Source organism: Pan troglodytes, chromosome 8 (assembly GCF_028858775.2).
Source record: "Pan troglodytes isolate AG18354 chromosome 8, NHGRI_mPanTro3-v2.0_pri, whole genome shotgun sequence".
NCBI classification, from domain to species: Eukaryota; Metazoa; Chordata; class Mammalia; order Primates; family Hominidae; genus Pan; species Pan troglodytes.
Window position 1 is genome coordinate 80,868,846 of NC_072406.2, and position 26,924 is coordinate 80,895,769.

Sequence of the window (26,924 nt, forward strand, 5' to 3'; positions counted from 1 at the left end):
CTGACCTCAGGTGATCTGCCTGCCTTGGCCTCCCAAAGTGCTGGGATTACAGGTGTGCCTGGCCAATTTTTTTTTTTTTTTTACTTTTTAAAAAACTATTATTACTTTTTTGAGACAGAGTTTCACTCTTGTCGCCCAGGCTGGAGTGCAATGACGCGATCTCAGCCCACTGAAACCTCTGCCTCCCAGGTTCTAGGGATTGTCCTGCCTCAGCCTCCCAAGTAGATGGTATTACAGGTGCCCACCACCAAGCCCGACTAATTTTTTTTGTATTTTTAGTAGAGATGGGGTTTCACCATGTTGGCCATGCTGGTCTGGAATTCCTGACTTCAGGTGATCCACCCGCCTCGGCCTCCCAAAGTGCTGGGATTACATGCGTGTGCCACCGCGCTAGCCGTTTTAAACCTTAAAAATTTTTTAAATTGTGTAATCTTGCTCCTTCTAATATTAGCTGTTCTTTGTTTTTTGTTTTTTGTTTTTTTTTGAGACAGAGTCTTGCTCTGTCGCCCAGGCTGGAGTGCAGTGGTGCGATCTCGGCTCACTGCAAGCTCCGCCTCCCGGGTTGACGCCATTCTCCTGCCTCAGCCTCCCGAGTAGCTGGGACTACAGGCGCCCGCCACCACGCCTAGCTAATTTTTTTGTGTGTGTTTTTAGTAGAGACGGGGTTTCACCGTGTTAGCCAGGATGTTCTCGATCTCCTGACCTCGTGATCCTCCCGCCTTGGCCTCCCAAAGTGCTGGGATTACAGGCATGAGCCACTGCACCCAGCCTCTAATATTAGTTTTTAAATTTAAAAATTATATATACACATTATAGATATATTTCAAATTTTAAAAGCCATTACAATTTTATCCTGTGCTTAGAGATTATAATTTTTAGCAGTTTGGGTATACTCAAACTAAGAGTTAGGCTGTGAAAATTTTCTGTTTTTTGAGACAGGGTCTTGCCCTGTCACCCAGGCTAAAAGTACAGTGGCGCAACTCACTGCAGCCTTGACCCAGGCTCAAGCAATCCTCCTTCCTCAGCCTCCCAAGGAGCTGAAACCATAGGCACTCACCACCACGCCAGCTAGTTTTCTGGGGTTTTTTGTAGAGATGGGGTCTCATTTCATTGCCCAGGCTGGTCTTTAACTCCTGGGCTCAAGAAATCCTCCTACCTTGGCCTCCCAATGTGTTGGGGTTACAGGCATGAGCCACCATGCCCAGCCAGAACTTTTTTCTTTTCTTTTCTTTGTTAAAAACAAACAAACAAACAAACAAACAAAAACAAGTGTTGTGGGTTTTTTAATTAAAAAAAAATTTTTTTTTCTTTTTTTTTTTTTGTGAGACGGAGTTTCACTGTTGTCTCCCAGGCTAGAGTGCAGCAGCACGATTTCAGCTCACTGCAACCTCTGTGGTTCAAGCGATTCTCATGCGTCAGCCTCCCCAGTAGCTGGAACTACAGGTTGCACCACCACACTCGTCTAACTTTTGTATTTTTAATAGAGACAGGGTTTCACCATGTTGGCCATGCTGGTCTCAAACTCTTGACCTCAGGTGGTCTGCCTGCCCTGGCCTCACAAATTGCTGGGATTACAGGCTTGAACCACTGTGCCCTGCCCTAATTTTTGTATTTTTAGTAGAGGCGGGATTTCACCATGTTGGCCAGGCCAGTCTCGAACTCCTGACCTCAAGTGATCCACCTGCCTTGACCTCCCAAATTACTGAGATTACAGGCATGAGCCACCGTACCCAGCCTGTTGTTAATAGTCAAAAAAATAGAAACAAAATACTAAGCTAAGAGTGATAATTTTTGTCATTGTACACCTAAGGTGAAAGTTGACATCATGATTCAATTTGCATTGTAACTAGCAAAGTTGGATGTCTTTACTTATTATTAATTTTTATTAATAATAAATTTTACTTATTATTAATTTTTATTTCTTCCATGAATTCACTCTTCATAGCCTTTTTTTAGGTTACCTTCTATTATACTTTTGTAAATATGTATAATAGACCACATATATATAATATGTGTATGTATAATAGACCATGGCTGGTTTTATCATGGCTGGGCGTGGGGCCTCACACCTGTAATCCCAGCACTTTGGGAGGCTGAAATGCACAGATCGCTTGAGGCCTGGAGTTTGAGACAAACCTGGGCAACATAGCCAGACCTCATCTCTACCAAAAATACAAAGAAGTAGCCAAGCACGGTGGCAAGCACCTGTAGTTCTAGCTACTTGGGAGGGTTAGGCGGAAGGATCGAATGAGCCTGGAGAGCTTTTAAATGATGTTAAAGGCTGCATACAGTGAGCCATGATCGAACCACTGCACTCCAGCCAAGGTGACATAGTGAGACACTGTCTCCAAAAGGAAAAGAAAAGAAAACAAAAAAAGAACAGTTTTAAAAGAACAAACTTCAATTTAGAAGGGCAATTATCTTATTTGTTTAAAAAACGTTTCTCTTGAGGGTTGGAGAATTACCTGTTGGGTACAATGTTCACTATTTTGGAAGTGAGTATACAAAAAGCCCAAGACTTCACCACTGCCCAATATACCCATGTAATAAAACTGCCCTTGTACCCTCTAATTCTTTAAAAACAAATTTTCCTGACATGATGCTCATTTACCCTTCCATGTGAACCTTAGAAACACGCTAAATTTGAATAGATTGGGGGAGAGATTTGAGGCTAGACATTTAGGGTTGGCTTTCTCATTTAGGAACACTATTATGTTCTTCCAACTGAACTTTCTTTTATAACCTTCTCTACATTTTTTATAGTTTTATTCTTAGGTTTTTTTGCATCTTTCTGTTTTTTAACAACCCTACTGAGATATCAGACTTTAAACCAAACTTCTATCTGGTTATTCCTAGTATATAGTAAAGCTATTGCATCCTCAGTATATAAGGATCCAATTATTTTACTCTCTTTAAAAATCAAGTAGATTTTTCTGTGATTCTCTTGAAAAGTATTCTAGAAAGACTATTATAGCTATAATAATTGTGTCCTATTATTTTAATACCAGTCATATATCATATTGTCTATGTTTCAAATAGGACTGTAGAACAATTATGAAGTCTGTATACCAGCAAGAAGTTAGTGAATATAGTAGAAAAATAATTAAATGTCACCATAGTATTCATTGACATTAGGAATAAATAGTATATTTTTGTACACACAGAACAAGAATGTGTATACCTTTAGTGTTCTCCTGGTTTTTGGAAGGAGGGTAATTAAAAAGCTGTTTAAATACTTGGTTTTTCTGTTTCCTATATGCATGTGACATGACTAGAAGCCAAATTTGCCTACTATAACAAAAACCTCTATGGGGTTTTGAGCTGCTTCTGTCCAAGCCTTGAGTATTCAAGAATAATCTTAGCTGCAGTTGCCTCTTGGAAATTTAACAGTATCTTTATCACAACACTCTCTTCTCTCCACCAACATGGGTACCTCCTCTTTTTTTTTGAGATGGAGTCTTGCTCCCATCGCGCAGTCTGTAGTGCAGTGTTGCAGTCTTGGCTCGCTGCAACCTCCACCTCCCAAAGTGCTAGGATAACAGGCATGAGCCATGGTGCCGGCCTGGGTAGCTCCTTTTTACTGTGTTTTACTTTGCTAGGTGACAAATATTGTTGGACATATATTCATATGCTCATCATCTATTTTCATATTCTCTATTGTGAAGTGCCTATTCAATTTTTTTGGCCAATTTTCTATGGGGGCAATTCTCTGTATATGTTGTGTTGTATATATTATGCCAAATATATGTAATGTAAATATATATAATGTGTATATATATATATCATGTCAAATATATGTCATGTAAATATTTCTCCTGCCCTTTTGCTTGCCTTCTTTATTTTATTTTATTTTTTTAATTTTTTTTGAGACGGAGTTTCTGTCGCCCATGCTGGAGTGCAGTGGCGAGATCTGGGCTTACTGCAACCTCGGCTTCCCAGGTTCAAGGGATCCTCCCGCCTCAGCCTCCCAAGTAGCTGGGACTGCAGGCAGGTGTCCACACCCGGCTAATTTTTGTGTTTTATTGAAGAGACAAGGTCTCACCATGTTGCCCAAGCTGGTCTCAAATTCCCGACCTCAAGTGATCTAACCACCTCCCAAAGTGCTGGGATTACACGTGTGAGCTACTGCGCCCAGCCTGCTTTTTTTTTTTTTTTCTCTGTTGCCCAGGCTGAAGTTCATGATGATAGCCTTGAACTCTCCATCTCAAGCGATCCTCCTGCTTGCCTTCTTTGTTTTTTTATTTTATTTTTTGGCGGGGATGGAGTTTCTGTCGCCCATGCTGGAGTGCAGTGGTGCAAGCTGTGCTCACTGCAACCTCGGCTTCCCAGGTTCAAGGCATCCTCCCCTCTCAGCCTTCTGAGCAACTGGGACTACAGGTACATGCCATTATGCCGGGTTTATTTTATTTTTTGTGGAGACTGAGTCTCAGTATGTTGCCCAGGCTGGCCTTGAATTCTTGGCCTCAAGCAATCCTCTCACCTCTACGTTCCGAAATCCTGGCATTACAAGTGTGAGCTGCGGCACCCAGCCTTTTTTATCTTTTCAATTAGCAGATTTGGTGTAAGCCATTTTAAAATGCTTTGCCCACTCCTAGGTCATGAAGATGTTTTCTTCTAAAATTCTTCATTGCTTTATTTTTTGTGTTTAGATACACATTATAATTCAAGTTGATCAGTGTGAGGTAGGGGTCAAGATTCCTTTTCTTTCATAAACTTTGGAACAATTGGTCAATTTACACATACACACACACACACACATACACATGAACCTCTGATAGGGTTTTGATTGGGATTGCATTGAATCTAGAGATCAATTTTGGCAAAATTGACGTAATTATAATAATGTCTATTCCATGAATTTATACTCCTCTGCATATAGTTAGTCCTTTGTTTATTTTAATAATAGTTTTAGTTTCCAGAAGCCTTACGGATTTAATATTTAAGCAGTTTATGGAGCTCAGATTTGAATTTAAAGACTCCTAACCATTGTGCTTAATTTTCTATTGTACACTGATGGTAACTTGGAATATCCAGAAAAGGCACAAATATCATCAGGAAAAAGCTTTTTAGCATTTCCTATACAAAAACTTTATTAATATAAATTCATTGTTAATTTTGACAACTTGAATATTAACCAAAATAGTTTTGGTACTATATATATATATATATATATAATTTTGCATTTGAGATTATTTGCAAGCACTGTGTTATTATTTGGCTGTAAGAGGACGTATAAATATAGAAAAAATTTTAATATAAATAATTGTGTCTAGGGGGAAGGTCCTAAAGCCAACTCTACTCAAGGGATGCCTTGGTAGCAATGATTGTTAACCATCTGGAGTGACAGAAGAAAGTGATATTGGGTAACTAACTTCTTAAGAAGTTTCATCTCAAGTTTTGTAATATTATAGCAACAAAAAATTATGCTATTGGTTGCTCCATTCTGGTCACATGGATGGGCATTTTCATCATGTCCTGGTTATGTACTGATTAATGTGGTCAATCTCTGCACTTTCTAAATTTTTGATACACGGAGGCAGTTTTAAATGGTTGGATGGTTTTATGTGGTGACAACATTTGTATAGAATTTTTTTTTTTGTAGTTAACACTCAGACCACTGAGCAAATTTTAAATACTGCCGAAGCCTTTTTAACATCCCAATAATTGGATGCAGTATTAAATAAACAAATAAATATTTACAATTAATTTTTCTATTTTGCATTCACCAAGTCAACTAGACCACATTAGTCTTATGAATAAAATGCATATAATGCATCTTTCCAATAACATGTAAAAATCATAGAAACCACAGAGGCATTCCTTTGTGTATATTAATTCTTGATAGTAAAATGAGTCACCCAAAGGAAAAGCCATAACATTCCTCAGATGGCCAAAATTAGTTGTCAAGTTTATTTTTAATGTTGAGAGTTCTTGGATATTTCCATCTAACTACATTAGATGGTTTTTTTCCATCATCTACATTTGTTCCCTTGTGACATTTGTGGAATTTCAGTGCAGTTTTCTACCGGGCCCTCTCTTGTCTGTTGTGCAAACTATAACAGCAGTGAAATAAAACACAGACTGCCTTGTACTACTTCTACAAATAATAACCACATGTCACAGATTTTTGTTCTGCCTGTTGTTTGTTAGTCATATAGGTTCAGGTACTCTTGTGATGAGTCTCATGGAGGGAACTGTTGAGGCAGTGGAAAGTCCTACAGGGTTTTATCCCTTGAGAAGTAGTAACTTTAAAAAAACTAAAATATGGCCGGGCATGGAGGCACATGTCTGTAATCCCAGATCTTTGGGAGGCCAAGGAAGGAGGATTGCTTGAAGCTAGGAGTTTGAGACCAGCCTTGGTAACATAGTTAGACCCCATCTGTAGAACAAATTTTATAAATTAAGTAAATAAACTAAAATATAATCATGCAGAACATCAAAAGGAATATCCATTGCATTCAAATTTGGCATACTTGTCTTCCATAGATGAATGTATTCTGTTTTTTCAGGTTTTAAGAAGAAGCAGTGATGAAGAAAAAGTTCTTTGTTTGGTCCGGCAGCGTACAGGCCACCACTGTCCAACTGCTGTGATGGTGGTGCTCATCATGGTATGGGATGGCATCCCTCTTCCAATGGCCGACCGACTATACACAGAGCTCACAGAGAATCTAAAGTCATACAATGGGCACCCTACCGACAGAAGATGCACCCTCAATGAAAAGTAATTAAATCTGTTTTATACTGCCTTACCATTCAGATCTCTATTACATATTGGTAAAATTGTTAATTAGCTACCAACTATGTATATTATATGGGAGAATAGGATTTGAGTATTGTGGAATTAAAAAGAATGAACATTTCTGTAAAGAGAGAGTCTCTATTTTATAGTGAGTTAAGGTTAGTTTAAATCATTCTCCTTTGGAATATTACTTCACTGTGACCGGGTGCAGTGGCTCATGCCTGTAATCCCAGTACTTTGGGAGGCCGAGGCAGGAGGATCATGAGGTCAGAAGATCAAGACTATCCTGGCTAATATGTCTCCACTATAAATACAAAAAATTAGCCGGGCATGGTGGCAGGCGCCTATAGTCCCAGCTACTCAGGAGGCTGAGGCAGGAGAATGGTGTGAACCCGGGAGGCGGAGCTTGCAGTGAGTTGAGATTGTGCCACTGCACTCCAGCCTGGGTGACAGAGCGAGACTCCATCTCAAAAAAAAACAAAAAAGAAAAGAATATTATTTCATTGCTTCCCAAAAAGGGAAGCAATGAAAGAATATTGCTGACCCAACTCACTTCTAGAGTCTGGAGGAAAGGGATTTTGACTTAAAAGAATGGTCTTCCACAGGAGTGTCATATCATTTTGCATTTCCTCTATTCAATGTAAGAGAATATCTGTTTTTCTGTAGTCTTACCAATGATTATGTTGGCAAATGTGAGTTTTTGCCTATTAAGAGAAATGACATCAGTGTAATTTTGACCTGAATTTCTCTTATGAATGGGAGTATTTTTTTCACATGACTAAAAACCATTTGGCTTTTTTTGTTTGTTTGTTTGTTTTAACCACCTGTTAAATAACCTAGCCTATTCTTGCAGAGAATTCCTCCATTTATCTATTTTCTCTCTGATGGTGCTATTAACTCTTATTCTGTGATATAATTTGCAAATATTTTTCTCAGTTTGTCTTTTTCCTTTGGCTATGTTATCTCCCGCAAAAGGTTTTGTTTGTAATGCAATCAAACATACCCATCTTTTTCCTTATTTGGATCTGGATGTTGAGTGGTATTTAGGCATGTTTTTCTGTGACTTTAAGCAAAGCAACATATAATGAAACCAATATTTTTCTCATCAACGTTGTAGCAATATTGAGCGATATTCGGGGAACTGCTCTAGGTGGTTTTACTTATAATCAGTTTCTAACAGCCTGTTGACATCAAGTGAGAAATGACTATACTTGTTTAAAATATAAATTTTTGAAATTTAAATCTCTCATACATTTAATGAATCACTGGTGAATAGTTGTAAGAGGAGATAAGTTTTGTTGTTGTTCTTGTTTTGTTTTTTTGAGACAGAGTCTCGCTCTGTCACCAGGCTGGAGTGTGGTGGCGCAATCTTGGCTCACTGCAATGTCTGCCTCCCGGGTTCAAGCGATTCTCCTGCCTCAGCCTCCTGAGTAGCTGGGACTACAGGCATGCGCTTTGGGAGGCCGACAAGGGAGGATCACTTGAGGCCAAGAGTTCAAAAGCCAGACCAGGCAACATAGTAAGACTCCATCTCTACAAAAATATTTTTTAAAAAAAACTGTTTGGGAATGATGGCGTATGTCTGTAGTCCTAGGTAATTAGGAAGCTGAGATGGAAAGATTGCTGTTGCCCAGGAATTTGAGGCTGCAGTGAACTATGATGATGCCACTGAACTCCAACCTGAGCAACATGGCAAAAGGAGAGAGAGAGAGAGAGAGAACTTCATGGGCCTGATGTAGTGGCTCATGCCTGATCAAAGCAGGAGGATTTCTTGAAACCAAGAGTTTGAGAACCTATCCCTACACAAAATTTTTAAAACCAGGCATAGTGGTGTGTGCCTGTGTTCCTGGCTACTTTGAAAGCTGAGGAGGGAGGATGGCTTGAGGCCAGGAGTTTGCCGTTACAGTGAGCTATGATTTTGCCAGTGCACTTGACAGAGCATGATCAAGTCTTCCCCTCACCACCCCCCGCAAAAAAAACAGTTCACAAATACAGAAAGATGTAAGAATACTTCAGCGGAGTCTTTTTTTCCTTTTTTCTTTTTGAGACAGAGTCTCACTCTGTCGCCCAGGTTGAGTTGCGGTGGCGTGATCTCAGCTCACTGCAAACTCTGCATCCCAGGTTCACGCCATTCTCCTGTCTCAGCCTCCCAAGTAGCTGGGACTACAGGCGCCTGCCACCATGCCCAGCTTTTTTTTTTTTTTCCTGTTTTTTTTTTTTGTATTTTTTGGGGTTTTTTTTTTTTTTTGTATTTTTAGTAGAGACGGGGTTTCACCATGTTAGCCAGGGTGGTCTTGATCTCCTGACCTCATGATTCGCCCACCTCGGCCTCCCAAAGTGCCGAGATTACAGGCGTGAGCCACCACGTCCAGCCCAGTGAACTCTTTTGAGACGGAGTCTCGCACTGTCGCCTGGGCTGGAGTGCAGTGGTGCAATCTTGGCTCACTGCAACCTCCGCTTCCTGGGTTCAAGCAGTTTTCCTGCCTCAACCTCCCAAGTACCTGGGATTACAGGCGCCCGCCACCACGTCCAGCTAATTTTTGTTGTTGTTGTTGTATTTTTAGTAGAGACGAGGTTTCACTATGTTGGCCAGGCTGGTCTCAAACCCGCCTCAGCCTCCCAAAGTGCTGGGATTACAGATGTGAGCCACCGTGCCCGGCCTGGTAAACTCTTATATACCCTTACTTAGATTCCACAATTGTTAACACTATGTTACATTTGTTTATGTACACATACAAACACGTTACTGTTGTAGACTTATTTCTTTCTTGATCATTTGAGAGCTAGATGTAGACTTTGGCTTTTTCCCTAAATAATACTTGAATGTATTTATCCTAAAAATGAGGATTGTTCTCTTGTATATCCCCATATAATGATCAAATTCAGGAAATTTAAGTTTGATAAAATACTGTGATCTCATCTTAGTTCATATTCAAATATCATCCATTTCCGAATAATTTTCCCCTGTCCATGATTCAATGCATTTAGTTATTTTGTCCTTTTGCTCCCTTAATCCTTTTTGTTTTCTCAGTTTTTGTCTGTCATGACATTGAAATTTTTGAAGCGAAAAAGCTAATTCTATAGACTGTTAATCAATTTTGGTTTATCTGTTTCTTCCTGACTTAAGTCAGGCTATGAAATACAACCTATAGCCAAAGATGGCTGAAACAAAAGAAAAAATAATTAAAAAGATGAAATATAACCTGGACTATTACACTCAGTGCAATTTGTCCCACTATTGGTGTTGTTGACTATTTAAAATAATCTGGGGATGCTCTTCTAGATCTCACAACTTATCACATTTCCTCTGTGTTTCATTTTTAAAATAATAGTACATAGTAAGTTAAACAACATTTTTCTCTCCTTCCATGTCTTTTTCAATGATATGAATAAATTTCTTATCTTTCTATTTGTTTGGCAACTTTATTCTATTCAAAATGTTTTAACCATTTTCATTCCATTTGCATCTCATTTAGTGAATTTCATTGTAGTCTTTCTTTTATAAGCAATGCTAAGTTACGTATCAGGCATTTTCCAGGCTTTCACAGTGAAAACATAAAAAATCGTTTTTTTCTAAATTTTTATATTATTTTCACTTTTTCAAAATAATTGGTTTCTTTATTGTTTTCTATTTTAATCGTTATATAAGTACAATATATACTAAGTTGTAAGCATTATGCAATTTTATTTTTTACTTAATTATTCTTTTAATGTTATTTTTGTTCTTTCTTTCTGGTGGAATTTAAAAGCATGCAATCCTTTTTTAACTTTCATTTTAGGTTCAGGAGTGCATTTGCAGGTTTTTTATTTAGGTAAATTCATGTCACAGGGGTTTGTTGTACAGATTATTTCACCAGCCAACTACTAAGCTAGTATCCAATGGTTATTTTTTCTGATCCTCTCTTTCTTCCCACCCTCCATCCTCAAGTAGGCCCCAGTGTCTGTTGTTCCCCTCTTTGGGTCCATGAATTCTCATCACTTAACTCCTACTTATAAGTGAGAACATGCAATATTTCATCTTTTGTTCCTGTGTTAGTTTGCTAAGCATAGTGGCCTTTAGCTTTATTCATGTTCCCACAAAAGACACGATTATGTTCTTTTCTGTGGCTGCATACTATTCTGTGGTGTATGTGTACCACATTTTCTTTATCTAATCTGTCATTGATGGGCAATTAGGTTGATTATATGTCTTTGGTATTGTGAATAGCACTGCAGTGAACATTCACATGCATGTGTCTTTATGGTAGAATGATTTATATTCCTTTGGGTATATACCCAGTAATGGGATTGGAAGAGCATACAGTTTTATAACTGCAAGAAGAATATATGGTACTTTCGTTGTCATTCTTACCATATAGTTTAGTTTAAGGCTTTAGAAATGCCCTAAAAGTTATACACTTAAGATTTAATTAAATGAAACCGGTTTTCTGCTCCATTTTTTTCTATTATGCACTTTTTAAAGTTTTTACAATTCAGAAACCGTTTTGTTTTTGTTTTTGTTTTTGTTTTTCGAGATGGAGTCTTGCTCTGTCACCCAGGCTGGAGTGCCATGGCACGATCTCAGCTCACTGCAACCTCCGCCTCCTGGGTTCAAGCAATTCTCCTGCCACTATGCCAGGCTATTTTTTGTACTTTTAGTAGAGATGGGGTTTCCCCATGTTGGTCAGGGTGGTCTTGAAATCCTGACCTCATGATCCGCCCACCTCAGCCTCCCAAGGGCTGGGATTACAGTCGTGAGCCACCGCACCTGGCCAAGAAACTGTTTTTATATAAAATATATATTGTTTTTCAATCCTTAGAAAATTATATCAGTCTGATTTTAGATATAAAGCAGCTGAATTCCAAAGCAGTAATAAAATGTTCTAATTTTCATTTGTGATATGGAACAAATCCAGGATTTAAAACCCAGATTTAAAAACCAGGTTCTGTCCAGGCTCAGTGCCTCACACCCATAATCCCAGAACTTTGGGAGGGTAGATAACTTGAAGTCAGGAGTTTGAGACCAGCCTGGCCAACCTGGTGAAACCCGTCTCTACTAAAAATAAAAAAATTAGCTGGGCGTGGTGGCGCACACCTGTAATCTCGGCTACTCAGGAGGCTGAAGCCACAGAATCGATTGAACTTGGGAGGCGGAGGTTGCAGTGAGCCGAGATTGTGCCACGGCAATCCACCCTTGGTGACAGGGCTAGACCCCATCTCAAAAAATAAATAAATAAATAAACCAAAAAAAAAAAAAAAAAAGAAAAACCCAAGTTCTTTATTTCCCTATCTCAGACATCTCCAAATCAAACAATACTGTGAGTATTTTAGATCTGTATAGTTTATTCCCACTTATTTGGATTTGCAATCATGACCAAATATTTTTGCTAAAAATTTGGTTATAATAAAGTAGTCAGATTTCTTGAAAAAACAAAAGTTAGCTTTTTATTGTTAACATTAAACTATTTTAAATAAGTAATATAATAGATAAGTGTTATAACCGGTTCTTTAGGCATCCATCCTTCTAAAGCTATAGAAACCTGAAATGTTCTCTCTGAGGTATTGTAATGCTTCATCAATTCACTCTCTTGAATTACAATCTTACAGTCGTACCTGTACATGTCAAGGAATTGATCCAGAGACTTGTGGAGCTTCATTCTCTTTTGGCTGTTCATGGAGTATGTACTTTAATGGCTGTAAGTTTGGTAGAAGCCCAAGCCCCAGAAGATTTAGAATTGATCCGAGCTCTCCCTTACATGTAAGTGTCCTTCGTTATTCAAATAATTTATTTTTGAATTACACATTGAATATGTAAGTGCATTCCTTTAACATTTTTTGAAACACTATAAAAACTAAATATTGAAAAGTAGTAATCAAATAGTAAAATTATATTTCTATTATATAAGTAAATAAATTAATTAAGACTCTAAATAAATTAGGTAAAGACTTTAGCTATCTCCCCAAATTCCAATTGTCCCTGGCTTCCTCCTCCTGCTCTACTACCCCACCCCAGCAAAATCATCATTAAAAGAACCTAGAATTTTATACTCAGCCAAAATAGGAAAAACCCATTTGCCAAAATTTCAAAGACTCAGAAAGTTTACTACCCACAGACCTACTATGAAAGAATTACTAAAGGACGTAATCCAGAAAGAAGATATATGAAACCGGAACGAATCAGTCCGGGACACGAGGCCATGGTGAGCAAAGAAATTAGTCGAACTTGGTGTTAAGTTAAATAAGTTCAATACTTATATATTATATTAAATTAAAATAACCTATAAGTATAACTCCACACCTTTATCAGCTCGTGGGTGGGTAGGCAGTGGGAGGGGGTGGGGCACCAATAGGAACTAAGTATTCTAATGTGTTATGCTTTGTTTGTGTAGTGAGGATTTATATATTGATTAACTATAAGATTGATATCTTTTAATCTTTGAGCAGTGACCAAGAGTAAAAAACATTTTATATTACAAGCCACTATACACATACATAGACATAAGAAAATAATTAGACCTATCTGAAAACAATACTTACCTTTCTTACATGTAACAGCAGTAACATCAAAATATTTAAAAAGTTAATATCAATGTAGTTATTCTAAGAGTCTATGATACATCATTTTTTATCAGATTTCTTTCTTTTTCTTTTTTTTTTTTTTTTTTGAGACAGAGTTTCGCTCTTGTTGCCCAGGCTGGAGTACAAAGGTGTGATCTTGGCTCACTGCAACCTCCACTTCCTAGGTTCAAGCAGTTCTCCTGCCTTAGCCTCCCAAATAGCTGAGATTACAGGCATGCACCACCATCATGCTGAGCTAATTTAGTATTTTTAGTAGAGATGAGGTTTCACTATGTTGGCCAGGCTAATCTCGAACTCCAGATCTCAGGTGAGATCTGTAGTCCCAGCTACTAAGGAGGCTGAGGTGGGAGGTTGGCTTGAGCCAACCAGCTAGGTTTTCTTTCTAAATATTATATGATAAAAGTATCTGTCCCCTTTTGGCTCTCTGAGCAGCACTGTAGTGGTTGGCAAGAATAAGGCAGCACAAAGGGAGCCAAGAAGAAAGTGCTTGATCCATTTTCTAAGAAATATTTGTATTACGTGAAAGCATCTGCCATGTTCAATATAAGAAATATTGGGAAGACACTAGTCACCAGGACCCAAGGAACCATAATTGAATCTGATGGCCTCAAGGGTCGTGTATTTGAAGTGAGTCTTGCTGATATGCAGAATGATAAAGTTGCATTTAGAAAATTCAGCTGATTACTGAAGATGTTCAGGGGAATAATTGCCTGATGAGCTTCCATGGCATGGATCTTACCCATGACAAAATATGTTTCATGGTCAAAAAATGGCAGACAATGGTTGAAGGTCATGTCAATATCAAGACTATCGGTGCTTACTTGCTTCATGTGTTCTGTGTTGGTTTTACTAAAAAATGCAACAATCAGATACGGAAGACCTCTTATGCTTAGCACCAATGGTTCGGCCAAATCTGGAACAAGTTGATGGAAATCATGACCCGAGAGGTGCAGACAAATTACTTGAAAGAAGTAGTCAATAAATTGATTCCAGACAGGATTGGAAAAGACATAGAAAAAATTCTTGCCAATCTATCCTCTCCATGATGTCTTTGTTAGAAAAGTTAAAATGCTGAAGAAGCCTAGCTTTGAATTGGGGAAACTCATGGAGCTTTACGGTGAAGGTAGCAGTTCTGGAAAAGCCACTGAGGACGAAACAGGTGCTAAAGTAGAACGAGCTGATGGATATGAACCACTAGTCCAAGAATCTGTTTAAAGTTCAGACTTATAATAGTGGCAAATAAAAAGTCATATTTGTGGGGGAAAAAAGTGTCTGTTAGTTTATAAATATAAAGGATCTTCAAAACATTCAAGGAAAATGCATATTATGAATAAAGTATGCATGGATTTCATAATATTTTTCACCAAAATAAACTCATACTTACTTGTAACATGCCTGAATGGGGTCTAGTTTGATGCACTAAGAAGGATAAGATGTCAGTTTATAAACTGCCTCTATCAGAGCAACATGAATTGTGCTAAAATTGAAGCAAGAACAAACATCAAATTTCTGGTGAAGCTTGGGCGGAAGAATGATAAAATCGTTGATGCCTTATAAAAAGCTTATGGGCACTGCCCCAAAGAAATCTGCAGTTTACAAATGGATAGCTCATTTTAAGAACGGATGGGACGATTTTGAAGATGAAGGCCAAAGCGTCAAACTAGCCACGTCTTTTTTTTTTTTTTTTTTTTGAGTCTGGGTCTCTCTCTGTCATCCCGGCTGGAGTGCAGTGATGTGATCTCAGCTCACTCACTGGACCTGACCTCAGGTGATCCGCCTAACTCAGCCTTTCAAAGTGCTGGGATTACAGGCATGAGACACTGTGGCCAGGCAGATTTTTAGAAATTAAGATAAAATTGGCCCTCTCTGGCTGTTCAAGGAAAAATATTTGGCCCAAGATTAATGACAGTCCCTACTCCTTGCCAGGTGCCCAATTAATACCTAGGCTCTTTTATAAAGCTATTTTGTTGTTGTTGTCTTGAGATGGAGTTTCGCTCTTATTGCCTAGGCTGACGTGCAATGGCTTGATCTCAGCTCACTGCAACTTCCACCTCCCGGGTTCAAGTGATTCACCTACCCCAGCCTCCTGAGTAGTTGGGATTACAGGCTCCCGCCACCATGCCTGGCTAATTTTTGGTATTTTTAGTAGAGACGGGGTTTCACCATCTTGGCCAGGCTGGTCTTGTACTCCTGACCCTGTGATCCACCCACCTCAGCCTCCCAAAGTGCTGGGATTATAGGTGTGAGCCACAGCACCTGGTCTTTTGTGTGTGTGTGTGTGTGTATACACAAGATACATATGTATATATATACACATATATATGTATGTATGTGTATATATATATATATATATATATATTTTTTTTTTTTTTTTTTCTTCTGAGACGGAGTCTTGCTCTGTCACCCAGGCTGGAGTGCAGTGGCGCGATCTCATCTCACTGCAAGCTCCGCCTCCCAGGTTCACGCCATTCTCCTGCCTCAGCCTCCCAAGTGGCTGGGACTACAAGTGCCCACCACCACACCTGGCTAATTTTCTGTATTTTTAGTAGAGATGGGGTTTCACCAGGATGATCTCAATCTCTTGACCTCGTGATCCGCCTGCCTCAGCCTCCCAAAGTGCTAGGATTACAGGTGTAAGCCACCGTGCCTGACCTGGCCATTTGTATTTTTTTTCATAGAGATGGGATTTCATCATATTGGCCAGGCTGGTCTCGAACTCCTGACCTCAGATGATCTGCCCTCCTCCGCCTCCCAAAGTGCTGGGATTATAGATGTGAGCCACTGTGCCTGGCCCACATCAATTTTTGAGGAAACATTAATCTTGTTTGTTCCCTAACTGAATAGATATATCAACTGGTTCAGCCTACACGATTCTTACTGAAACATTATAGTTGTGCAGACTTCCTACTTGATGGGTTCCAAAACTGTTGTTCCCAGCTCAGCTGCAGAAAAGAATAGAAATTTTAAACAACTGGGATCAAGATCCTGAGGCATTCTTAAAATTATAACAAGAGATGGAGCATGGCTTTACCAGCATAATCCTGAAGACAAAGCATAATCAAAGCAAAGGCCAGCAAGAGGTGTAGGAAGTCCAGTCAAAACCAAAGTGGACCAGTAAAGAGCAAAGTTCATGGCAACAGTTTTTTTGGGATGCTTAAGGCATTTTCCTTGCTCACTTTTTGGAGGGCCAAACAAAAATAACATCTGCTTATTATGAAAGTGTTTTGAGAAAGTTGGAGAAAGCTTTAGCAGAAAATAGCCCAGGAAGTCTCCACCAGAGAGTCCTTCTCCACCACAAGAATGCTCCTGCTCATTCCTCTCATCAAACGGGGGCAGTTTTGCAAAGTGTATCAATGGGAACTCATTAGGCATCCACCCTATAGTCCTGATTTAACTCCTTCTGGTTTCTTTTTGTTTCCTAATCTTAAAAAAATCCGTAAAGGGCACCTATTTTTCTTCACTTAATAATGTAAAGAAACAACAACAACAACAACAAAACTATATTGACATGGTTAAATTCCCAAAGTGCTCCATGCTTTAGAAATGGATTAAATGTCCAATATTGTCACTTACAAAAGTGTCTTGACCTGGATGGAACTTATGTTCAGAAATAATATTATTTTATTTTTTGAGACGGGGCCTCACTATGTTGCTCTGGCTGGACTCCTGGGCTCAAGGGATTCTCCTTTCTCAACTCCAAAGCTGGGATTACAGGCATGTGCCACCCTGCCTGGCAATTTTTTTAGTTGAGACGGAGTTTCGGTCTTGCCCAGGCTGGAGTGCAATGGTGTGATCTCGGCTCACTGCAACTCCTGCCTCAGCCTCCCAAGTAGCTGGGATTACAGGCATGCGCCACCACGCCCAGCTAATTTTGTATTTTTAGTATAGATGGGGTTTCTCCATGTTGGCCAGGCTGGTCTTGAACTCCCCACTTCAGGTGATTCGCCTGCCTTGGCCTCCCAAACTGCTGGGATTACAGGCATGAGCCACAATTGCGGACCAGTATTTTTTATTTTTATTTATTTATTTTATTTTATTTTATTTTATTTTTTGAGAAGGATTCTCACTCTGTCACCCAGGCAAGAGTGAGGAGGGAGGCCACCCACCTCGGCCTTCCAAAGTCCTGGGATTACAGGCGTGAGCCACCACGCCCAGCCAGAATCAGAGTTTTAAGGAGGAGAGTGACATACTTACACTTGCCCTTGAATGAGATCCCTTTAGATGCTGTTTGAACAATAGACTAAATGTAACCAAGAGTGGATTTAGCAAGATGAGCCAGCTATCTATGAGCACAATCCATGGAGGGGATAATGGTCACTTAAATTATATGGGGTGGGGGGTTCATCTTTATCATCCGGCACACTGGAAATAGGACCAGGTTTGTAGAGGGCGGATCAGTAATTCAGTTTAGATATATTGGTATTGAGATTCCTAAGGGAAATCTACATGGGAATGTCAGGTCAATAATAGGAATCTGAAACTTAAGAAATGGTCTAAGTGGTAAGTATAGCTATGGATGAGGATATGATGGTCCTAGAGATTAGATATAGAGTGTGAACAGAGGCCTGGTGTGGTGGCTTACATCTGTAATCCCAGTACTTTGGGAGGCCAAGGCAGGTGGATCACTTGAGGTCAGGAGTTTGAGACCAGCCTGGCTAACATGGTGAAACTCCGTCTCCACTAAAAATAGAAAAATTAGCTGGGCATGGTGGCGGGCACCTGTAATTCCGGCTACTCAAGTGCCTGAGGCAGAATTGCTTGAACCTGAGAGGCAGAGGTTGCAGTGAGCTGAGATCGCACCACTGCACCCCCCCACACACAAAAAAAGAGTGGGAGAAGGAGTTAATCTTGACCACCAATAGGTAAAGATCTGATAAGTAATTCCCTCTGTATCTGACATGCATGTTCATTCTAATGAAATAATTAGAAGGTCAGGATTTTACAATATGAATAATAAGCCTGTAATAGTAAAATAATACTAATAGGGCCGGGCACAGTGGCTCACACCTGTAACGCCAGCACTTTGGAAAGCTGAGGCAGGTGGATCACTTGAGGTCAGGAGTTCAAGACCAGCATGGCCAACATGGTGAAATCCTGTCTCTACTAAAAATGGAAAAAATTATCCGGGCGTGGTGGCTCATGCTTGTAATTCCAGCTACTCAGGAGGCTGAGGCAGGAGAATCGCTTGAACCCGGGAGGTGGAGCATACAGTGAGCCGAGATTGTGCCGCTGCACTCACACTCCGGCCTGGGCAACAGAGTGAAACTCTGTCTCAAAAAATAAAATATGAAAAATAATAAAATAATACCAACAGTGAACTGTACAAACTATGAGTTGCTTCTAGTTGTCTACTTTATTTCAGTGCTTCTACACAATAAATGAGGTAATTTGAGATGACCTGTTCCTCAGTAGGACTTGTGACTCTGTGTGGTCCACAACAGAATAAATATTATTACAAAATAGAATAAAGTAATGTGAGAATATTGAAGAATTTAAACCTGATGCTGCATACAAAAAGTATAGAATTTACATGTGACTTTTCCAGCGTTCATATCAATAGCAGTACACAAGTGTTAACATTTCTCTGCATTGTTCCACTTGTAGTAAAACACGGTTACCCAGCCCACTGGATACTTCCAGTGATTGAAGACATAAATAGAATTGTTTTAATGGGTGTTGATTTAAAAGTTTCTCCCAAATAAACATAATAATTAGTGTATGAGTTTAGCGAGGGCATGTTTTTAAAGTAGGGTCATGACTTTCCTGTTTTGTTTTGTTTTTTTGAGACAGAGTCTGGCTCTGTCTCCCAGGCTGGAGTGCAATGCCATGGTCTCGGCTCACTGCAATCTTCACCTCCCAGATTCAATAGATTCTCCTGCCTCAGCCTCCCAAATATCTGGGGCTACAGGCGCATGCCACCACACCTGGCTAATTTTTGTATTTTTAGTAGAGGCTGGGTTTCACCTTTTTGGCCAGGCTGGTCTCGAACTCCTGACCTCAGGTGATCTGCCCACCTCGGCCTCCCAAAGTGCTGGGATTACAGGCATGAGCCACTGTGCCCAGCTGACTTTCCTGTTTTTTAAACTACAACGGGTAAGATAAAAGTAGCCTGATTAACAGACAAATCTATGAATGGATCCTATGAATTTTTTTGTATAATCAAGTCAATATAAATCAATAGGAAACCAAAATGATTATGAGTCACACTTACGGTTGCTAAGATGGAGGCTTGTCAGAAACCACTAAATAATTGACTTGCTGTGTCTAAATTATTGTGTAGCTTTGGCTTTTATAATAATTTGATGCATACCAAAGGTCAATTGATTCATATAATGGTCTCCTTTCTGTGTTGATGGCATCTCCTTCCACCAAATCTCACATGAGCACATGAGGCAAAAGCCTCACTCACCCTTTCTAGTCCATGTTCTGTATACGTGTTTTTGTTTTTTGAGACAAGATCTGGCTCTGTCACCCAGGCTGGAGTGCAGTGGCGTGGTATCATCTCTTGATCTGCCACTTCTGCCTCCCAGGTTCTAGCAACCTTCCCATCTCAGCCTCCCAAGTAGCTGGGACTGCAAGTATACTCCATCACGGCCAGCTAATTTTTTTTATTTCTTGGAGAGGTGTGGAGTTTCACCAAGTTCCCCAGACTGGTCTCAAATTTGTGAGCTCAAGTGATCTGCCCACCTCGGCCTCCCAAAATGTTGGGATTACAGGCGTTAGCCACCACGCTAATAGAGACTCATGTGATAGTTTTCCTTTGAAAAAATCTGATGTCTCTATCAGTAGCAATCCAGATTTCTTGAGTGTTAATGGTCCTCATAGTCCTTCAAAGTCTTCTTCGATTTGTAGTTATTATGGTGTAGAAAAGAGAACTATAGACAACCACTTGCCCACTTACTTCCTTTGATCTGCAGGCATTTACTAAACCTCTCAGTTATCCTGACCTTGCTCTTTCGTAGAGATCATGCGTAATATTCCTGTTTCATGGGCCATAAGGACATGTGTTTAATTCATAAGGACATATGGATTCCATTTGAAACAGGATCTCACACAGAGTAGGTGTTTTATGTATGTACTCTCTCTTCTCCGTTATAGGAACTTGTTACATTGTAACCAAGTTACTTGCCATTTCCCCTTGCCAGCAGGAACGTTTTCATTTATTCCAAGTGCGCAATACTATTGAATAAATATAAAACATAGCTCTCATTTTTCACAACATGAACAGTATTGTAATTTATCTCTAACACTATTTAAATTTCTAATTAACTTAGAATTTTCATTTCAAAAGACTTCATTAAAGCATAACAATGTCTAATAGTTTAGATGGAGAAAAGAAGCAGTGTGATTTTCTGTGGTAGCTATTTTATCAGGATAAGTATGAATTGTGCATTAACCACCATCAGCCACGATTTATGATTCAGTTGTACCTGAAACACATGAAGGTGCGATTATAAAATAACTAATGGATTCTGTTTTCCTATAGGAAAAAAACCTTGAAGATAACTTACAGAGTTTGGCTACACGATTAGCTCCAATTTATAAGCAGTATGCTCCAGTAGCTTACCAAAATCAGGTATGTATTGGTATGAACTTTTTATTTATTTATTAATTTGAGATGGGGTCTTGCTTTGTTGCCCAGGCAGCAGTACAGTGGCATGATCAAAGCTTACTACAAACTCCTAAGCTCAAGCAATGCTCCTGCCTCACCCTCCAAAAATGCTGGGATTACAGATATGCCAGACTGTTTTATATTTTAAAAAGTCATTGTTGGCCAAGCTCGTTAGCTCACGCCTGTAATCCCAGAACTTTGGGAGGCCAAGGCAGTCGGATGACCTGAGGTCAGGAGTTCGAGAATAGCCTGGCCCACATGGTGAAACCCCGTCTCAACTAAAAATACAAAAATTAGCTGGGCGTGGTGGGTATGCACCTGTAGTCCCAGCTAATCAAGAGGCTGAGGCAGGAGAATCACTTGAACCCAGGAGGTGGAGGTTGCATTGACCTGAGATCATGCCACTGCACTCCAGCCTGGATGACAGAGCAAGACTCTGTCTCAAAAAAAAAAAAAAAAAAAAAAAACAGTCATTGTTAATAGAAAAATTTTCAAATTTGAACAAATATATACATACACAGCATATCTATCTAACATACATTTATGTAATTGGACTTTTTATTGATCTACTCTTTTTTTTTTTTTTTTTTTTTTTTTTAAGGCAGAGTCTTGCTCTTGTTGCCCAGGCTGGAGTGCTGTGGCGCAATCTCAGCCTTTTGGCTCACTGCACCCTCTGCCTCCCGGCAGGTTCAAGCAATTCTCCTGCCTCAGCCTCCCGAGTAGCTGGGACTACAGGCATGCGCCACCACACCCCGCTAATTTTTGTATTTTTAGTAGAGTTGGGGTTTCACCATGTTTCCCAGGCTGCTCTCGAACTCCTGGCCACAAGTGATCTGCCCGCCTCAGCCTCCCAAACTGCTGGGATTACAGGCATTAGCCACCCCGCCCAGCATCCACCTTTTCATTTTAAAAGGAGTTACAAATTGACTTTCAGTAATAGTTCATGAAATGTATGTATATCTTCTTTTTACGGATATTGAAAACTCTGTGTATATGATTAATGCGCTTTTATTGGTCTTTCTTTCTAATGGAATGATTGAGTCTATTTTACTTGCTTATCCATCTCCAACAAGAATTAGTATCCTCACCCTGCCTTCCCTTGTAAATTCAGTGATTTTCCTTTTACTCCATGTATTGTCAAGTGCTTTCTCCTGAATGTTGCTAAGCTATACCTTCATGACAATAATACATTTAGTCTCAGAAATTACAAAGTGTAATTAATTAGAAACTTCATGAGGAAATTATTTTTACTCTTTACTAAAGGTAGGTGATTTCCTTCTCTCTCTTAAGATTGTGCTCCATGCTTTCTTTTCTAGGTGGAATATGAAAATGTTGCCCGAGAATGTCGGCTTGGCAGCAAGGAAGGTCGTCCCTTCTCTGGGGTCACTGCTTGCCTGGACTTCTGTGCTCATCCCCACAGGGACATTCACAACATGAATAATGGAAGCACTGTGGTATGTACCTGTGTGAATTTGTATTCTAAAAGCTCCATCACTATATGCTTAGGCTGCAGTCCTTACGTATACTGTGATGACTATTACTGTGAAAAATCTTAATTTATGTGTTATTAGAAATAAGTGGAAAATAAAGTGAAAAAAATAAGTGTGTAGTGCAGGTCTTCATTAAATGCATTATCTATGCACTTCTCAAAAGTAACAGGGCCAGCTTCAAACAAACATTTTATTGAAAGGCTATGTTACATATTTAATTGTTGTGTGTTTGCTGGGAGGCAGGCAGGAGTACTTTTTTTTTTTTTTTTTTTTGAGACGGAGACGGAGTCTCACTCTGTCGCCCAGGCTAGAGGGTAGTGGCACGATCTCAGCTCACTGCAACCTCTGCCTCCTGGGTTCACGCCATTCTCCTGCCTTAGCCTCCCGAGTAGCTGCGGCTACAGGCGCCCGCCACCACACCCGGACAATTTTTTGTATTTTTAGTAGAGATGGGATTTCACCGTGTTAGCCAGGATGGTCTTGATCTCATGAGCTCGTGATCCGCCCACCTTGGCCTCCCAAAGTGCTGGGATTACAGGTGTGAGCCACCACGCTCGGCCAATTTTTTAAAGTAACAATTCTCTGCTATCAAACTAATAGGTATGAAGTTGAGCATGTTACTTGATATTTGTTTTTGCCATCTGCACTTCAGGGTTTTTGTGAGGCAACTGTGCCAATTATCAGCAATATCTGCGTTCTGGTATGCCTACTATGTTTATAGTTATGTAAATCATCACATGTCCATCGCCTGAAGTCAATTAAGAAATACGTAAATTAGGCAGAAGACCCAGTGGAAAATCTTGAAATAGTATTTTTGTCTGTTTGCTTCACCTAATTGTCTTCCTGTCATCTAGTAAACGAGATCAATAGAGAGCAATTGCTTTTGTTTTTTTGCTGCACCAGTTTATTAGGTTTGCCAGAGAATTCTAAAACCTTCATTAAGTCTTGGCTGCAGGATGAGCATGTTGGCTCATGTCTGTAATCCCACCTACTTAGGGGGCCAAGATAGGAGGATTGCTTGAGCCCCGGGAGTTCTAGACCAGCCTGGGCAATAAGACCCTGTCTCTTTAAAATATACAATTTTTTAAAAATAATTTTTTTTAGGTTTAGCTACAGCCTCTTACAGTGTGATTGAAAGATCTATCAACAGGCAGTCTTTCTTCCTTGCTTGGTCAGCAGAAGAGTATTGGTGATAGATTAAGCCACAACAACTTTTTTTTTTTGCGTATCATTCCTGTATACAAAAATGTTTTGCAGAGTCTTTGAGACCAGTGTTATTTCTAAGTGTTGAAGTTATATAAATCCAGCCTGGTAAATACTAGCCAGGCAGTGGTTCATCACCATCACTTGGCCAGGACATTTTACCTGAATTACAGAGTATCTGTGATCAGGCTGAAGTCAGTTCAGAGTCAAGCTAAGTTTCAGTTTCTCTTCTCTGTGCTCTTTGACTTCCAGGGCCCGGATTACTCACTCAATGAGGGTCTTATCCGGAACTTGACATCACTCCAAATTCCCCCATCTTCAAACATGTGAACTCTTGAAATTCTACCACTACCTCTCCCTTTATCCTGTTTTACCGTAATTTCTATTTTTTTAATTTTTTTTTTTTAATTGGTTTACTCTCTACTCCTTATTGGTTTACTTTCTAATTATGCTCCTCATGTCAACTCCTTATGTCCTTCTTAGTCTCTCTGTGACCAATTAAATTGGTTCCAGTAAACATTTATTGATGTGACATTCTGATTTTCAGCATGACTATTATTAGTTATAAACAGATTACCACCATGACAGTTTAATATTGCAGGCTTTCTCCAGGCACCATGGCTCATGCCTGTAATCCCAGCACTTTGGGATGCTGAGGTGGAAGGATTGCTTGAACCCAGGATCTTGAGTGTAGCCTGGGCAACTTTGTGAGACCCTGTCTCTACAATTAAAAAAAAAAAATTAGCTGTGCGTGATGGTACACAACTGTACTCCCAGCTACTCGAGAGACTGAGGCAGGAGAAACACTCAAACCCAGGGGTCTGAGGCTGAAACATATATTTATATTTTAGACTTTGCTGAAAAATGTGACTATAGATATTGAAAAAAATGAATTTTTTTAACCTTTAACTTTGCTTTACCTTGGTATCTATCAAGTTCTACCATGAATCCAAAAATGCTTTGGAAATCAAATCTGTTTATTTCATTTATCTCCAGTCTTCGCTATCACTGAAAGGGTTTACAGCTCCGGGATATATGTTTTTATTATTAAATAAATAAAACATTTTATAGGTTTCTGTTGGATTTTTAATATTTGAAAATTAATTTGGCTGGGCCCAGTGGCTCACACCTGTAATCCCAGCACTTAGGGAGGCCAAGGTGGGTAGATCACTTGAGGAAAATTAATTACAATTAAAATATTAGTTTTATAATAAAATGTTAGTTTTTAAAGCAGAATATTAATATTAGGTATCAAAAGTCAGGAATCACTATAGTGCCTATAGTTCTGTATTTTCATTTCTCTATAATAAATATAACCTTTAATGTAAGGAGGAGGGCTAAAATAGGTTGCATTTAAGATGAAAAAAGTTGGCTATTAGTATTACATATCCAAAGAAAGGCAAATTTATTGATATTTATTGATATGGCTCCTCACTGGAATAGAGCAATAATAGAACAGAAAGAGAATATTTATCAATATAAAATTTAAAAAAAATTTTTTTAACTGTTAGCATATAAGTCTTTCTGGAAAGAGGAATCAATTATGTCCCTGCTATCCAAGGAATGTGACATTCTTGAAATATCAGAAATATGGTGCTATGTGAGCTAAAATCATATCTTCCTAATAAGTTATACTTAATATGAACACAATAAACATAGTTCAATAGCCATTCCTTAATTTAGGCAATGAAGTAAGATGAAATGTAACAAGAATGTTTAATATCAAAAATAGGTAAGTATTTTATAACATTATATTTACTTAGAAAATTAAATATTATTCTGGTCTGCCTACAAACAACTGGGAAGTTACTATGATTGAACAGAGTTGGGTGGCTTGATATAAAATAATAATATACCATCAGCAACCAGTTGAAAATAAAATGGGAATACAAATCTCTTTCCCAAAGGCAACAACACAAAGGTAGGAATAGCCACAATGAATGTGCACGACCCGTATATCTCTCCCATTTCATGTTTTTCTCCCTATCAGGTTTGTACTTTAACTCGAGAAGATAACCGCTCTTTGGGTGTTATTCCTCAAGATGAGCAGCTCCATGTGCTACCTCTTTATAAGCTTTCAGACACAGATGAGTTTGGCTCCAAGGAAGGAATGGAAGCCAAGATCAAATCTGGGGCCATTGAGGTCCTGGCACCCTGCCGCAAAAAAAGAACGTGTTTCACTCAGCCTGTTCCCCGTTCTGGAAAGAAGAGGGCTGCGATGATGACAGAGGTTCTTGCACATAAGATAAGGGCAGTGGAAAAGAAACCTATTCCCCGAATCAAGCGAAAGAATAACTCAACAACAACAAACAACAGTAAGGCTTCGTCACTGCCAACCTTAGGTGAGCCCTATGGAACCTGCTAATCTCTGCACAACTTTGATGGATAGATGTGTTTGGACTTTGCCTTGCCTTATTTGTTTAGAGTTAAAACTAAGACACTGAATATATTTTTACATATACCAGAACCAAAAGTCAACAAAAAAGTGACCCATCAGTATTTCTTGGTAACTTTTTCGACTTAACTTATCCTTTTTTTTTTTTTTTTTTTTTTTTTTTTTTGAGAGGGAGTCTTGCTTTGTCACCCAGGCTGGAGTGCAGTGGCGCAATCTTGGCTCACTGCAAGCTCTGCCTCCTGGGTTCACGCCATTCTCCTGCCTCAGCCTCCTGCGTAGCTGGGACCACAGGCGCCCGCCACCACGCCCGGCTAATTTTTTGTATTTTTAGTAGAGACGGGGTTTCACCGTGTTAGGCAGGATGGTCTCGATCTCCTGACCTCCTGATCCGCCCCCGCCGCCTCCCGCCTTGGCCTCCCAAAGTGCTGGGATTACAGGCGTGAGCCACTGCGCCCGGCCTACTTATCTTTTTTTATACTTTAACATCTTTTTTTTGTGGCATGGGGAGGGGTCTCACTTTATTGCCCAGGCTGGCTTGGCACGCCTTGGCTTAAGCAATAATCCCACCTCAGCCTCCTTCAGAGTAGCTGGAACTACAGGCACACAGCACTGTGCCCAGCTAATTTTAACATGTTCTTATCATTGTTCCTGTGAATTTCCCCATCTAATTCGAAGCCCTACTCATTGTTGTTGGCATAGATAAGAGACATGACTTTCGGGATGCCTTCCTTGGTCACCTTTACCATCAATTTAAGCAATAATTAAATAAATATTACTAAACACCACTTTCAACAGTGGTATTGTGGGTTGTCGTTGTTGTTTTTGTTTTTTTTTTTGTTATTTTGTTTTTGTTTGTGGAGACAAGATCTAGCTCTCTTGCCCAGGCTGGAGTGCATGCAGTGGCGTGATCATGGCTCACCACAGCCT

General features: G+C 39.5%; 1 protein-coding gene and 1 pseudogene across 10 annotated transcripts in view; both read left to right on the top strand.

The window, feature by feature from the left end:
- TET1 (tet methylcytosine dioxygenase 1) overlaps nucleotides 1–26,924 on the top strand; it is a 133,348-nt gene that overhangs the window by 99,616 nt on the left and 6,808 nt on the right. For 6 of the 10 annotated variants that reach the window (XM_016918437.4, XM_054660194.2, XM_063780703.1 and 3 more), the window contains 6 exons: nucleotides 6,510–6,721; nucleotides 12,326–12,476; nucleotides 12,832–12,918; nucleotides 20,784–20,873; nucleotides 22,226–22,363; nucleotides 25,593–25,944. In XM_016918437.4, coding sequence (XP_016773926.4) covers nucleotides 6,510–6,721; nucleotides 12,326–12,476; nucleotides 12,832–12,918; nucleotides 20,784–20,873; nucleotides 22,226–22,363; nucleotides 25,593–25,944 — 1,030 coding nt within the window. The remainder of the gene's footprint in view (nucleotides 1–6,509; nucleotides 6,722–12,325; nucleotides 12,477–12,831; nucleotides 12,919–20,783; nucleotides 20,874–22,225; nucleotides 22,364–25,592; nucleotides 25,945–26,924) is intronic. The other 4 variants (XM_016918438.4, XM_063780701.1, XM_063780700.1 and 1 more) reach the window with 1 other exon arrangement.
- LOC112204565 (small ribosomal subunit protein eS1-like) lies at nucleotides 13,404–15,572 on the top strand (annotated as a pseudogene).